Below are 16,398 nucleotides of genomic sequence, written 5' to 3' on the forward strand. Positions count from 1 at the left end.
TAAAAAAAAATGTTTTTTATTATATCATTTTGCCATTACACTGATAGGAAGATTCACTTTTCAGGAGTGTGTGAAAGCTGAGTGAGACTGTAATGGCCACCATGTTGGTTGTCTTCCTGCTTGTCCAGTAGACTGTCCCTATGGGATCTCTCCATGTGGACACTTCTCTACTGGGAATTTCCCTTCTTCATGAATGTTGCTCTGATGCTCTTTGGGTGTGGATGATCTCATAACTAGGCAATCCTCCCTGAGCTAAATATACCCCAGCTCTGACTTGCACTGATACATTGTAACAAACCCTCAATTGTTATATTACCTTAAAAGTTGTTGCTGGGTTTAGAAAACCTGTCTTAGAAATGATCTATTAGGGGATTCTGGGTAATAGATGGGGGTCCCCCATTCAGGATCCTTATCTATTAGTCAGAATGGAGAGAGGCTATTTGAAGCATCAATACAACATTTATTAGATGGACGTCCAATGGAAATAAAGACAAGTACAACCATGTAGGGGGTAAAAGAAAGAATTTATTTATAGGGATGGGGGACAATAATAAACAAGATACTATTATATTATACTATTATAGATGTGTATGTGTAAGTTAGTGATCTGTTGTACTGAACCATGCTCGGCCGTGTTGATCCAGAGGAAGGCGAAAACCCCCTTTAAGGAATTAGCCAATTGTTCTTATTACCAAGGGGGAAAATTCCTTCCCGACCCCAAATATGGCAGTCAGAATAAATCCCTGGATCAAAGGCTAGTACCAAACCGAGTGACAGGTAGGGGGTAAATTAATTTAAATTATTATTATTTTTAATTATACATGTGCAGTAGTTTAAATGTTCATGTTTGGTTCAAATACATTTTTAAAATGTAAAAAATATATAACTATTTATTTATATTTATTTATTTATTTATCAATTTTTTTTAATTAGTTGTGTTACTAAGAGGGTAATTTCTGATGTTATTATGCTAAACCTATTTACGGCTATGTTGATCCAGAGGAAGGCGAAAACCCCTTGTGAGGAATGAGCCAATTGTCCTCAAATCAGGGGAGAAAATTCCTTCCCAACCCCAAATATGGCGGTCAGAATAAATCCCTGGATCGAGCCGATATGTCCCCTATCTGTGGTGTGTGTCTATGTGTGTGCGCCTATCCCTATAGTGTAGTGTGTGTGGTAAGTGCAGTGTAGTGTATGTGGTGAGTGAGTGGTGATGCCAGGTAAAGGCCTGGGGCAGCAACACAATGGCAAAGGTGAGAGATGATGTTCTAGGGCAGCCGAGGTAACAGCAGCAGAGACTTGAGGCCTGGATCAGGAGGCCGGAGGTTCTGGGCAGTAGGCGCGGGATCCTCAGAGTCTAGAAGTGAAGAACATGTGATGATAGTTATCCCCCGAGGAGGATGTTCTTACCGCACCCAGCTTGGTGACGTAAAATTGAATCCGGTCACAAGGTGGGGGTTCTCTGTGTCCTCCGGCCACTGCAGATGGTGATTTTGTAGAACTGTCCCAAACGGCTTACATGGTGGCTTGGCTCTCCTCTCTTCCAGTTCCTCCCAGTGAATGGTGGAAAAGAATGGATGCTTCCGGATGTTTCTGCGCACCCCCAGGCGCTTATCGGGATTCTTGCGCAGAAGTTGACTGATGAGATGTTCAATAGCAGCATCCATCCCGAGTGGAAATTTGGGCTCCTTTCTGGTGATGGCTTTGAAAACCTTCTGCTTGCTGTGGCTGATATAAAATGGGAAGCATCCTGTCACCATCCTGCACAACACAACCCCAAGGCTCCACCAGTCAACGGCTGTGTAATATTCTTGTCCGAGAAGCACTTCAGGGGCCATGTAGTAGAATGTTCCTGTCACTCCGTCGATCTTACTAGAGGCTGTGACTCCATCTTGTGCCAGGCCCAGGTCAATGATCCGGATGTGGCCTTCTGCATCCAACATGATGTTCTCTGGCTTGAGGTCTCTGTGAACGATGTTATGTCCATGGAGGAACTGGAGGCCGCATACCATCTCTGCTGCGTAGAACCTTATGTTGTCGATGTCCAGGTAGCAGCAAATCCTGATCAAATCCTCCAAACTGCCGCCGGACAGGTACTCCGTGATGAAGTATGCACGCTCCAGAGACTGATGTGCAGCATAAAGGTGGCATAGAAATGGACAGTCTCGGGCCGCCAGGAGTATCCGCCGCTCTCTCTTGATGGTTTCCTCGTTGTCCTCTCTTCTGTTGATGATCTTTACAGCCATGTAGGTGTCACGGCCAGGGACTGATGCCAGGACCACCTGTGGAAAACAAATGGAAGACGCTCATTAGAAGACATCATAAGGTTGATATTGATCAGTGTTTCTCAATCGCGGTCCTCAAGACCCCCAACAGGTCCTGTTTTCTGGATTTCCTTTGTATTTTACAGGTGACACAATTATGGTCGGTGAACATACAGTTATATCACCTGTGAAAGACTAAGGAATTCCTGAAAACATGACCGGTTGGGGTCTTGAGGACCGCGCTTGAGAAACACTGATATTGATGGAGGGGGGGGGGGATCTGGTCTAGGAAAACTGCAAGAAAGAGCTATAATATACTGTAGATCCCTCTTTAGCAACAATTGTCTGTCCCAAAGTTTCCTGCAGCTGCAAATGCTCTAAGTTTTGTTCACCAATAGAATACCTAGCAAGTTTGGTGGCAGAATCCCGTTGGAATTGACTGTGCAACGTGGCTCCAGCCAATGCGATGCTACAAAGGGGCGTTCACTGCATAGTGGTGATGCCGATGTGATAAAATCTAAAGTCATTCGGCTAATAGTGGAGATGCGGTATCCGACCTGCCATTCAGGTGCACAGAAGCAATAGATACAAAAGTTACAAAGATAGTACACGCACGTTCGGACAGCACTTTGAATCATTTATGTGTTTGCACTCTAATTGCCTGAGGCTCCATAAGTACAAAAGTAGGTATATGGTGCGCATGTTCAAGCAGCCTTATGGTTGCATAGGCAAAATAAATACAAATAAGGATATGTAATATATTAGGGCACCAAGTTGGCGTTTGCAAACTGCACATACAAGGGAAACTTGTGCCAAGTGTAACGAATTGTAATATTAAAATTGTATTAAAAAGAAAAAATAAGGAAATGTAAACAAAATTTAGGAAAATGATGAACAGCTTCTCCACCATCTGAAAAGATAGGGAAAAGGAAATAATGAATGGTGTAAAAGACAAAAACCACGATCCCTAGTGTGAAAGTGATTCATAAAGGTGGATGAAGAATGGGAATAGAGTGCGGAAACAGTACTAGGTTAATGTCACTGAATATCAGGCGGGTGCACGGTGGTTATGTAGCAGTTGTCGGAGTTGTATAGTAATTATAAAGCTGGGCTCCACAGCTCCCAGATTAGGTACCAAGAGGAACAAGGAAAAATGAAAAGAAAAATACTATAAAAATAGTCCACTATGTGGTATTGCAGTTTTCACGGAATTCATGGATCCAACATGATAAATAGTCTTAAAAATGGACAGAAGTCCCTACAAAAATGATGGGTCCAGAAACAATATATTATCCTCATCGAGAAAGAAGACAAAAATGGATCATCAGGAGGCATCAATGGGGGGATACTTATTAGATAGTATAAATACAGAGAATTTCAGAGGGTTCACTTACTTTATCTCCTAACTCTATGAATGCATTGAACAATGGATAGACATGTCTTTGAGTTGGTTGGGGTCAGTGTAGTTCTCATCTTCTGGTCCAAATAGGTTTCTGTAAGATTGTATTGAAGCCATAGATATCCATGTGATGTCACGCATATATAATTAATTATGCAAATGTGTGTCCTTGGTATTTTTTCGTTGTTGCAAGAAAGGTAGCAATATAATACATGAAACAATTAGAGGATCCTACGCTAAAGTCATAGCTGCATACACAAAAAAACGCGTATATGGACCAAATAGTACCATAAGTATAATAAACTTTATTGTTACACAAATGCAAAAAAATGACATACATCTAAAATCATATAAAATATATATGGATAAAAAACTGGAGATACAACTTCATGATACAGAGACAAAGAAAGGGGAGAACTGGAAAGACTCAGCAGTGCAATAAAGTATAAGAATTAAGTAAGCCTAAAACAGCCCACAATACCATGCTTAACCCCTTAACAACGAAGGACGTAAATGTACGTCCTGGTGAGGTGGTACTTAACGCACCAGGATGTACATTTATATCCTAAGCATAAGCACGGGCATCGGAGCGATGCTCGCGTCATGCGCTGCAGGTCCCGGCTGTTGATCGCAGCCAGGGACCCGCCGGTAATGGCGGACATCGGTGATCCCGCGGATGTCCGCCATTAACCCCTCAAATGGCGTGTTCTACACGGATCACGGCATCTATGGCATCGCGGTCACTTAAATGGATGATCGGATCGCCAGCAGTGCTTCCGCGGCAATTCGATCATCCAGCACGGCAGCCGGAGGTCCCCACACCTGCCTCCTCTGCAGTCCAGAGCAGAAGATGACCGATAATGCTGATCAGTGCTAAGTCCTATACATAGCACTGAACAGGATTAGCAATCGAATGATTGCTATAAATAGTCCCCTATGGGGACTATTAAAGTGTAGAAATAAAAGTAAATAAAGTAAAAAAAATATGAAAAAACCCCTCCCCCAATAAAAACGTAAATTGTCCCATTTTCCCTATTTCACCCCCAAAAAGTGTTAAAAAAATATTTTATATACATATTTCCTATTGCAGCGTGCATAAATATCTGAACTATTAAAATAAAATGTTAATGATACCGTACGGTGAACGGCGTGAACATAAAAAAAAAAAAAAAAAGTCTAAAATAGCTGCTTTTTTAGAACATGTATTAAAAGTTTTATATAAGCAAATATGATATCAATAAAAAGTACAGATCATGGTGCAAAAAATGAGCCCTCATACCACCACTTAAACGGAAAAATGAAAAAGTTATAGGTCTTCAAAATAGGGGAATTTTAAATGTACTAATTTGGTTAAAAAGTTTGTGATTTTTTTTAAGCACAACAGTAATAAAAAAGTATGTTATCATGGGTATCATTTTAATCGTATTGACCCAAAGAATAAATAACACGTCATTTTTACCGTAAATTGTACGGCATGAAAACGAAACCTTCCAAAATTAGCAAAATTGCGGTTTTCTTTATAAAATCCCCACACAAATAGTATTTTTTTGGTTGCGCCATACATTTTATGGTAAAGGGAGTGATGGCATTACAACAGACAACTGGTCACGCAAAAGACAAGCCCTCATACTAGTCTGTGGAGGAAAATATAAGAGTTAGGATTTTTTGAAGGCGTGGAGGAAAAAACGAAAACGTAAAAATAAAATTGTCTGCGTCCTTAAGGCCCAAATGGGCTACGTCCTTAAGGGGTTAAATCGTACCTGTCAGATCCAACAAACAAAAAACTTTTTTTTAATATATCACTCAGTACCTAATCCTGACCTCTAATCACTCAGTACCTAATCCTGACATCTAATTTTTATGTGTCTAGCTCCTTTATTTATTTTTTTATTACACTTTTAATTTAGCTCATTAGCCTGAATTCCTCTCAAAGGGAGGGGCGTGGCCTCACTGTGCAGGTCTCCGCCCCCTCCCTCGTAAGCTGTCTGCTCTCATCTCCCCTAGCATTAGCAAAACTACCACTCCCAGCTTGTATTCACTGACAGTAGCGGGACACAAGGTGACAGTGGGAGGATTTTTCCTCCAGCTGTGAGCCCTGAACTCACAGCTGTCAATCAAGAAAGTGTGTCCATGACATAGGTGATCACTCATGGACACAGCAGGACTAGTATGTGTCCAAGCAGGCAGGAGGGGCAGTTGTTTGACTGGCTTTTTCAGTAGGAAATACTGAAAAATTTCTAATGAAAGCAATTGCAAAACCTGTTGGTTTTGCATGCTTTACAACATATCAAAAGTTTTTGTATCTGACAGTGCCCATTTAAACTAAATAGGGTAACTCAAAAAAGCACCCAAATAAATGCATGAAAGAGTAACCATGCAAAGTTATAATAGATGTATATAGAGATGGCACAGGGAGAAAGTATAGTAGCGGAAGCAAGGAGTTAAATATTGGCAAAGTGTGCAACAAACATAATTACCAACGTCACCCGACATTTCACCGCTCAAGGCTTCTTCCGGGGCGTAAACACAGGAAGTGAGCGACAGCTATTTATGTAAGGGAACGGCCAATCATGGATCCAAGACTAGAGCATGTGTTATTGAGAGATGTCCGCAAGTCGTGGACATCGCGAGATGGCCGTACAGTCTCAGAATATCAGAATACACAGTGTCCTGAGGGACTGCCCAGTAACGAAGGTAACCTGGAAGCTAAAGGCACAAATATCGCGAGACACACGCAGGAGCGTATCCGAGCGTCGCGCTGCAGCTAAAACTATGGGCTGAAACTATAACACATCACAGCGGGAGGACCTGCCCAGTAACCAAGGTGATACAGCACACTAAGTATATATATAATAATACTACATGCACCCAAGTATGGACACCTATATAAATAATTAATTAATTGAATACAAATAAGGACATGTATAAAGAATCCAAAATATACCTGAATAAAATAAGTATTATTTCCAAAGTGCCGCACTGCACATCATGGCAGTGCAGCCAAAGGAAAACACGTAACATGAAAAAGTGAGTGCCAAAAAATAATAAAGGGGAGTAAAACCAAAATAAAAAAATGTGTGTGAAAAAAACTAAAAGTGACACACACCAATGTGCATGGTGAAAGTGCAATAGTGAAGGTGAATACAGACCCACCTGTAAGAAAAAACTGAAATTATTCCAAAAACATTTTTATTATAGAAGCACATGTGGTGTGTCAAATTACAACATACTGAACCAATGTGAATAACAAAGGGGGGAGGAGGGGAGCGGAAATCCGTGCAACCCCATTCTAAATAATAAAAAGATGGCATATATTGTGACATTAAAGATATATAGTTGCCATAAAGTATATACATGTATGATGGATGAAAAAATAAGGATAATTGACAGGGAACAATGGTAAGGCAAAATATATATATATATATATATATATATATATATATATATATATATATATATATATAAATTTCCACCCACATATCATGTGATGTCACGCATATATAATTAATTATGTAAATGAGTATGGTCGCTATTTTTTTTTTTTTGCAAGACAGGTGGCAACCTTATGTGTCACATGTGGGCCATATAAAGTAAGTGGTGTGGGGATCCTACAAGTGTTCCTCGGTCCACCCCCAGGAATATCCAGGCCAGTTACCTTAATTTAATTGGACTACAAAAGGGTTCAACCAAGGAAAACAAAGGTAAAATATACATAATAAATACCATCTGACCCCCAAGTAATGCATAAGAGAAAGAAAATGTGCAAAAAAAATAATACAACAGAGCATACAGCGATAGAGGGAAAGGGAAAAACCAGACAATAATGAATAGAGAACCGTAATACCATAGGGGGAAACTTTTTGTTGCACTTTATTTTTGGATTTATATTTGGAGTCCTATATACAATACATGTGAAGAGATATTATTATTTATTACCCGCGGTATTGGAGGAACAATTTACAGTGATATAACATCAGCACATATGCACTTTTAGAAATCTATTTTATTTTATTTAGTATTCCAGCACCCATTATAAAGACCTGCTTAGAGGAAGAGCTGTGCAGTTCCCATAGCAACCAGTTTGCTTCTTTTATTTTTCAGATGCCTTTTTAACTTGGTTGCTATGGGCAACTCCACAGCTCTTCCTCTGCACAGGTCTTAATAAATCCCCCCCTATATGTACTGTTTACACACTGCTGCAGAAGACCCCGCTGTGATAAAAAGACATTGCGGTCTATTTTATATTATTTAGTATTCCAGCACCCATTATAAAGACCTGCTTAGAGGAAGAGCTGTGCAGTTCCCATAGCAACCAGTTTGCTTCTTTTATTTTTCAGAGGCCTTTTTAACTTGGTTGCTATGGGCAACTGCACAGCTCTTCCTCTGCACAGGTCTTAATAAATCCCCCCTATATGTACTGTTTACACACTGCTGCAGAAGACCCCGCTGTGATAAAAAGACATTGCGGTCAAGAGTGTTGCACCTTCTCTTCTCCCTGCGTCTGGTTTCCTGCACCCACACCATCTTGGGCATCCCGACTTCCATCCGCCAGGACACAGTACATGGAGGTGCCTCAAGGGATCCGTTCACACCTAATACCAGGTGTAGGCCCTTCAGGTAGTCTTATATGGGTTTGCATAACCACTTAAACCATCAGGGACATATTATTGTGGGATTACAAGTACCAGCAGACCCACCTTACCACAACACTGCAAACCCCCCCCCCCCCCCCAACACATATCCAGTCTGAGATGGTTGATAACAGAAATTAAGATGGAGACAGAACTTACTTTGCCGAAGTTGCCTCTACCCAGGACTTGGTGGAGGTTGTAGCGGCTGATGGTAAGCCCGGGGTAGGGGTCCGATGTTCCTTGGCTGCTCCCAGGTGTTGGCTCCTCATCCTCTGATTCTCCATTCTCATCTCCTCTCCTCCTCTTGACTCCATCCTCGCCTTCCTCCCTCTTCCTCTTCTCCTCCTCACCATCTTCTCCATGTCCAGTGGACACCATCCCAGGTGTTGGCTCCTCATCCTCCGATCCTCCATCGTCATCTCCTCTCCTCCTCAAGACTCCATCCTTGCCTTCCTCTTCCCTCTTCCTCTTGCCTTCGCTCTTTCTCTTCTCCTCCTTGCCATCTTCTTCATGTTCAGTAGAAGCCATCCCAGGTGTTGGCTCCTCATCCTCCGATCCTCCATCGTCGTCTCCTCTCCTCCTCTTGACTCCATCCTCGCCTTCCTCTTCCCTCTTCTCCTCCTCGCCATCTTCTCCATGTCCAGTGGACGCCATCCCAGGTGTTTGCTCCTCATCCTCCGATCCTCCATCGTCATCTCGTCTCCTCTTCAAGACTCCATCCTCGCCTTCCTCTTCCCTCTTCCTCTTGCCTTCGCTCTTCCTCTTCTCCTCCTCGCCATCTTCTCCATGTCCAGTGGACGCCATTTCCGCAGTTCTCCTTCAGTCTGTAGACCTCGGTCCAGTCACGTCGGTCGCCAGCAGAGAGTGAACGGCAGTTGGTCGTGTGCAGGTGATGTCATCAGCCACAGAATGCTCAGGTGGCACCTGCCTGACACTGGCCCTATAGACCTGCTCAGCCATATACAATGTGATGTGGGCATCATGAAGGACATTTAGGGTTGGCCTTAAGTTGGTTGGTACCCTGTACAGTTTGGACCTTATGATGGACCACAGTGGTGTCCAAACTATGGACCTCTAGATGTTTCAAAATTACAACTCCCAGGTTTGTTGGGTGTTGTAGTTTTGCAATATCTGGAGGACCACAGTTTTGACACCAATTGGTTTAGGCACCTATTAAGGTGCTTGGGGTCCAAGCTCCAGGTGTAAAGTACATCGGGCACCTCCATCAGTAAAGACAGGAGATGCCCCTTGTGCCCTGGTGCAGGTCGCATACCCCTGGTCATGGTCTAAAGTTAAGAGGAACAGTAATAATTCATGGATGGTTCTTCAGTGTCTGGGGCTGGGTGGTGTAACTGCTATTGGTATATATTGGCACAGTGGTGGTATAGGTGGTATATATAGATCTATGTAAAGTTAGAAATAAATTTAGTAAATAAAACACTCACACTTGTGAGCATGTAAGCCTATTTAGCAATATGTTCCTATTACAACTATTCCTTTAAGTCTGCTGCACACACAGCACCAGATATGATGTATAGCAGCAGTACCCAACGGGCAGACCGTGGTCCAGATCCAGACTGCAACTGCCAGACATCCGGACCACTAGCCAGCTCTCCTGTCATTAATTTCTATTGGTGTCTTTAAGACACTCTAAGGGGCAGGCAAGTTGCAGGCAAAGTGGCGTTTGTGCGCCAAATTTATTAAATGGTGCATGGACGTTGTTGAATGCCCGCTAAACTGCCCAGTTCTTATGTCGCAAAGCAGTGGTGGGCTGTGTGACAATCGTATTAAATGTCACATGGACCCTAGTACAATTGTCGCATTAGGGCGACATATAGGGCTGGGTTGAATTGCCCTGTGATTTCTTCAAAATATGGTCCGTGCTAATTCTTTGCAACTTTTCGCAGAACAGTCGCACATGATAAATTAGTGACCACTGCATAAATTGATCTAAATCAGATCGGTTTGTGGTAATAAAAATGTAAAATTCAAAATAAAATGTTGCAGGAAAAGTTACATGGAACCTGCGACAAATTTAGACAAAAAAAAGCTGTATACATATCTTGATAAATTCCCCTCTTTGTTCCCTTCTTCTGTAATGCAGGCAGCGTGATGATTTAACTACACAGTTCATAGTGGGCAATGTGGTACAGGTCATAGATGCGTGTTACATATTTCTTGGGGCACAGTGGCACAGTTCATAGGGATATAGTGGCTCAGTACATTGAGACATATTGGTACAGTTCATAGGGGCACAATGACACAGCTTATGTGGCATAGTGGCACAGTTTATGGTGGCATAGTGGCACAATACATGGGGGCATAGTGGCACAATACATGGGGGCATAGTGGTGCAGTACATTGTGGCATAATGGCACACATCATGGGGGAACAGTGGCACAGTTCATGGACGTATAGTGACACAGTACATGGGGGCATAGTGGCACAGTTTATGGGAACATAGTGGCACAGTACACTGAGGCATAGTGGTGCAGTACATAGGGGCATAGTGGCATAGCTTATGTGGCATAGTGGAACAGTTTATGGGGGAATAGTGGCAAAGTACATGAGTGCATAGTTACACAGTTCATGAGGGATTAGTAGCAAAGTACAGGGAAGCATAGTAACACAATACATGGGGGCATACTGGCGCAGTATATGGGGGCATAGTGGCACAATACATTGGGCCATAGTGGCACAGTACATGAGGCATAGTGGCACAGTATATGGAGACATACTGGTACAGTTCATAGGGGCACAATGGCACAGCTTATGGCGGCGTAGTGGCACAGTTTATGGGAACATAGTGGCACAGTCTATGGGGCATAGTGGTTCAGTACATGGGGGACAGTGGTGCAGTTCATGGGGACATAGTGGCACACTACATGGGGGCATAGAGGCACACTTCATGGGGGGCACAATGGCAGATCTCATGGGGGCATAATAGCACATCTCATGGGGGCATAATGACACATCTCATGGGGGCATAGTGGCTTATTACATCGGAGCATAGTGGCACAGTACATGGGGGCATAGTGGCACAGTTAATGCAGGGGCATTGTGGCACAGTTAATGTGGGGGCATAGTGGTACAGTTCATAGTGGGGCAAAATTGGCATGGGGGCATAGTGGCATCATTCATTGTGGGGGCACAGACACATCATTCATTGTTTTAAGGGACACAGAGGTACAATTATTCACTACATGGCACATTGTTTGGCAATATTATATTGGGGGCACAGTGTGGGCAGTATTAAACCATGGGAACAGTGTGTGGCAGAAATATACCAGGAATTTGTGGAAACAAAAAGAAGGAAAAACGGAGGTGTTACCTTGTGTCGGTACTAATAGAAAGACAGTACATGTAGTCACACAGAGTGCTCACATACCTGGCGATGTTGGGCTTAGAGCTCAACATCTATTTTAGCATAAAGTAGCAAATTTCGTCGCGTGGCCGCCCCGGACCTAGATCCACCTGCAGAGAGATGGCTGGAGGATGCTTGCGTTACCACTGGAGGAGTCCGAACAGAGGAAAAATCCCAGGTTGGTTTGGGGACGCACACCGCTAGCAGTAAATCCACCACGAGCACCATAGATTAATATTGGATTTTTAGACAATGCAGGCGACGCGTTTCAAGAGCGCCCGCTCTCTTTATTAAGTCTCTTACAGAAATTATATATTAGCTACATTTTATACACAATTCATTTGAAAAAGCCCGGGAGATTCCTGGCTTGATGACGTAACTGCAGGTAAGACGTCATATCCTGTTCACATTGGTAAGTATATAAAATATATCTCTAAAACCTAATATAAATATTAAATATCTTTAAAACCTTATAAATCTTATAAAACCTTATAAATATAAGTTCCAGAAAACAAGCTATAAGAGAAATACTATAAGAGAACATGCTATAAGAGAAATACCTGTGGAGCTGCTGGTAGGGATACAAGTTTTACTGCCAAATGTCCCCAGAAGATTCGGGATTCGAGACCCAAAGTAAACTGATAATGAACTTTTATAGTATTGTTAGCAACCGCTATATATTTTCATTAATGCTAAGATATATTTGATTATTTTTATGATAAACCTCTTGGGATATCTTTTGATAAAGGATTTATTTATGTATGTGTGCATATATCCACCTTCTACAGGCCCTCAGACTGGAGGGACATATAGCTGAAGAAGATTTAATCAAAAAGTTTTAAAATTACCTACGGCATCTAAATAAAACGAATCCTTATATTAATATTACAGGAACAAGTACCCTTTCCATTTTATATCATGTTTTACTGCAGATCAGTATATTCTTATACAACCTATGGATACATGTCTGTCACGCTAATTTTAGTCGTCACGTCCCTTACAATGTTGTACCACACATCATAGGAGTAATCATAGGCGTGTGCACAGGGTGTGCCGGGTGTGCCCAGGCACACCCTAATAACCGCGGCCGTGGAGCAAAAAGGGCAGCTGCCCCGGGCCCTGTAATTCCTGGGGGCCCAAAAGCAGCTCGCCCCTTTTGCCCCATGGGCCCTGATAAAGCTGATAAAGGCTGGCGGGCCAGGCGTCAGGGGCCAAAATGTTAGTGGGAGGGGGCCCAGGGGGAAGGAGAGGGCCCGGGTTTTGCGCCGCACGCTACCCTTTTATGTTCGCCGCCGTCGTCACTCATCCACAGGCAGCCAGTACCGCAATGGCTGTCTGGGAGATGGTCACGTGACGCGATGTGACGTGCGACGTCACGGGCGGCATCATAGAGAGGAGCGGAACAGAGAGAGTCTCCCGCTCCTCTCAGTTCCCACACGGCCGCTTCCAGGATCCAGGCCGCAGCAGGGGACCCACCGCCGGATATGTGAGTATGTATAATGTGTGTGTGTGTGTGTGTGTGGGGGGGGGGGGGGGTATTTATTATATAGTGTGTGTGTGTGTGTGTGTGTGTTGGGGGTATTTATTATATAGTGTGTGTGGGGGGTGGGGGGGATTTATTATATAATGTGAGGGGGGATTTATTATATAGTGGGGGGGGATTTATTATATAATGTGAGGGGGGATTTATTATATCGTGTGAGAAGGGAGGAAATTATGCATGTGAGGGGAGGATAATAGTGATTATTATAATCCTCCCCTCACATATATGTAACATCTCCCCCTCACATGTATAATCTGATAATCCCCTCCTCACATTGTTAATCCCCTCACATATATAATATCATACTCAGATTATATGTGAAGGGATAATCAATGTGAGGAGGGGATTATCAGATTATACATGTGAGGGGGAGATGTTACATATATGTGAGGGGAGGATTATAATAATCATTATTATCCTCCCCTCACATGCATAATCTGATAATCTCCTCCCCCGTACGTATCCTGTACTGATCCTGAGTTATATCTTGTATTATACTCCAAAGCTGTACTCACTATTCTGCTGGTGAGGTCACTGTGTACATACATTACATTACTAATCCTGTACTGATCCCAAGTGTGTGTGTGTGATGGGGGTGGGGGACCGGGGGGACCAAAAAAAATTGCTTGCCCAGGGTCCAATCAAAATTAAAGACGGCCCTGTCCATTATACATACACTGTACAGCAATCATACATCCATTATACTTACACTGTACAGCAATCATACATCCATTATACATACACTGTACAGCAATCATACATTCATTATACATACAATGTACAGCAATCATACATCCATTATACATACACTGTACAGCAATCATACCTCCATTATACATACACTGTACAGCAATCATACATCCATTATACTTACACTGTACAGCAATCATACATCCATTATACATACACTGTACAGCAATCATACATTCATTATACATACAATGTACAGCAATCATACATCCATTATACATACACTGTACAGCAATCATACCTCCATTATACATACACTGTACAGCAATCATACATCCATTATACTTACACTGTACAGCAATCATACATCCATTATACATACACTGTACAGCAATCATACATCCATTATACATGCACTGTACAGCAATCATATCGCCATTATACATACACTGTACAGCAATCAAACATCCATTATACATACACTGTACAGCAAGCATACCGCCATTATACATACACTGTACAGCAATCAAACATCCATTATACATACACTGTACAGCAAGCATACCTCCATTATACATACACTGTACAGCAATCATACATCCATTATACATACACTGTACAGCAATCATACCTCCATTATACATACACTGTACAGCAATCATACCTCCATTATACATACACTGTACAGCAATCATACATCCATTATACATACACTGTACAGCAATCATACATCCATTATACTTACACTGTACAGCAATCATACATCCATTATACATACACTGTACAGCAATCATACATTCATTATACATACAATGTACAGCAATCATACATCCATTATACATACACTGTACAGCAATCATACCTCCATTATACATACACTGTACAGCAATCATACATCCATTATACTTACACTGTACAGCAATCATACATCCATTATACATACACTGTACAGCAATCATACATTCATTATACATACAATGTACAGCAATCATACATCCATTATACATACACTGTACAGCAATCATACCTCCATTATACATACACTGTACAGCAATCATACATCCATTATACTTACACTGTACAGCAATCATACATCCATTATACATACACTGTACAGCAATCATACATCCATTATACATGCACTGTACAGCAATCATATCGCCATTATACATACACTGTACAGCAATCAAACATCCATTATACATACACTGTACAGCAAGCATACCGCCATTATACATACACTGTACAGCAATCAAACATCCATTATACATACACTGTACAGCAAGCATACCTCCATTATACATACACTGTACAGCAATCATACATCCATTATACATACACTGTACAGCAATCATACCTCCATTATACATACACTGTACAGCAATCATACCTCCATTATACATACACTGTACAGCAATCATACATCCATTATACATACACTGTACAGCAATCATACATCCATTATACATACACTGTACAGCAATCATACATCCATTATACATACACTGTACAGCAATCATACATCCATTATACATACACTGTACAGCAAGCATACCGGCATTATACATACACTGTACAGCAAGCATACATCCATTATACATACACTGTACAGCAATCATACATCCATTATACATACACTGTACAGCAATCATACCTCCATTATACATACACTGTACAGCAAGCATACCGCCATTATACATACACTGTACAGCAATCATACCTCCATTATACATACACTGTACAGCAATCATACATTCATTATACATACACTGTACAGCAATCATACCTCCATTATACATACACTGTACAGCAATCATACCGCCATTATACATACACTGTACAGCAAGCATACCACCATTATACATACACTGTACAGCAAGCATACCGCCATTATACATACACTGTACAGCAATCATACATCCATTATACATACACTGTACAGCAATCATACCTCCATTATACATACACTGTACAGCAATCATACCTCCATTATACATACACTGTACAGCAAGCATACCGCCATTATACATACACTGTACAGCAAGCATACATCCATTATACATACACTGTACAGCAATCATACCTCCATTATACATACACTGTACAGCAAGCACACCTCCATTATACATACACTGTCTGTGACTGTACAGCAATCATACATCCAATCCATTATTAATGGATTGGATGTATGATTGCTGTACAGTCACAGTGTATGTAAAATGGAGGTATGATTGCTGTACAGTGTATGTATAATGGAGCCTCCAATCTAAAAAAAAGCCTCCAATCCAAAAAAAAGTTTTAATAAAGTTTTTCATTTTGTTTGTATTGATATTTATGAGTGTAGGTATGTTTATGTATGTGTGCATGCAAGCAAGAGTGTGTATGTGTGTATATATATCACACACACGCGTTCGCTGCGTGAGTTTGTGCTTTAGGGTGCACACCCTAATGCAATAGGCTGCACACGCCTATGGGAGTAATAGAATGTCATTTTAATCATTTCTCTA

General features: G+C 41.7%; 1 protein-coding gene across 1 annotated transcript; it reads right to left on the bottom strand.

Moving 5' to 3' along the window:
- Positions 1-486: 486 nt before the first annotated feature.
- On the bottom strand, positions 487-9,195 carry LOC130284729 (protein kinase C theta type-like). The gene is made up of 2 exons (XM_056535405.1): positions 8,454-9,195; positions 487-2,282 (listed from the first exon to the last, which is right to left on the bottom strand). Exons 1-2 carry the CDS (start codon positions 9,096-9,098, stop codon positions 1,407-1,409), a joined length of 1,521 nt encoding a protein of 506 aa, XP_056391380.1. The 5' UTR covers positions 9,099-9,195; the 3' UTR covers positions 487-1,406.
- Positions 9,196-16,398: the final 7,203 nt, after the last annotated feature.

The sequence above is a fragment of the Hyla sarda genome, chromosome 8 (genome assembly GCF_029499605.1).
Source record: "Hyla sarda isolate aHylSar1 chromosome 8, aHylSar1.hap1, whole genome shotgun sequence".
Taxonomy (NCBI): domain Eukaryota; kingdom Metazoa; phylum Chordata; class Amphibia; order Anura; family Hylidae; genus Hyla; species Hyla sarda.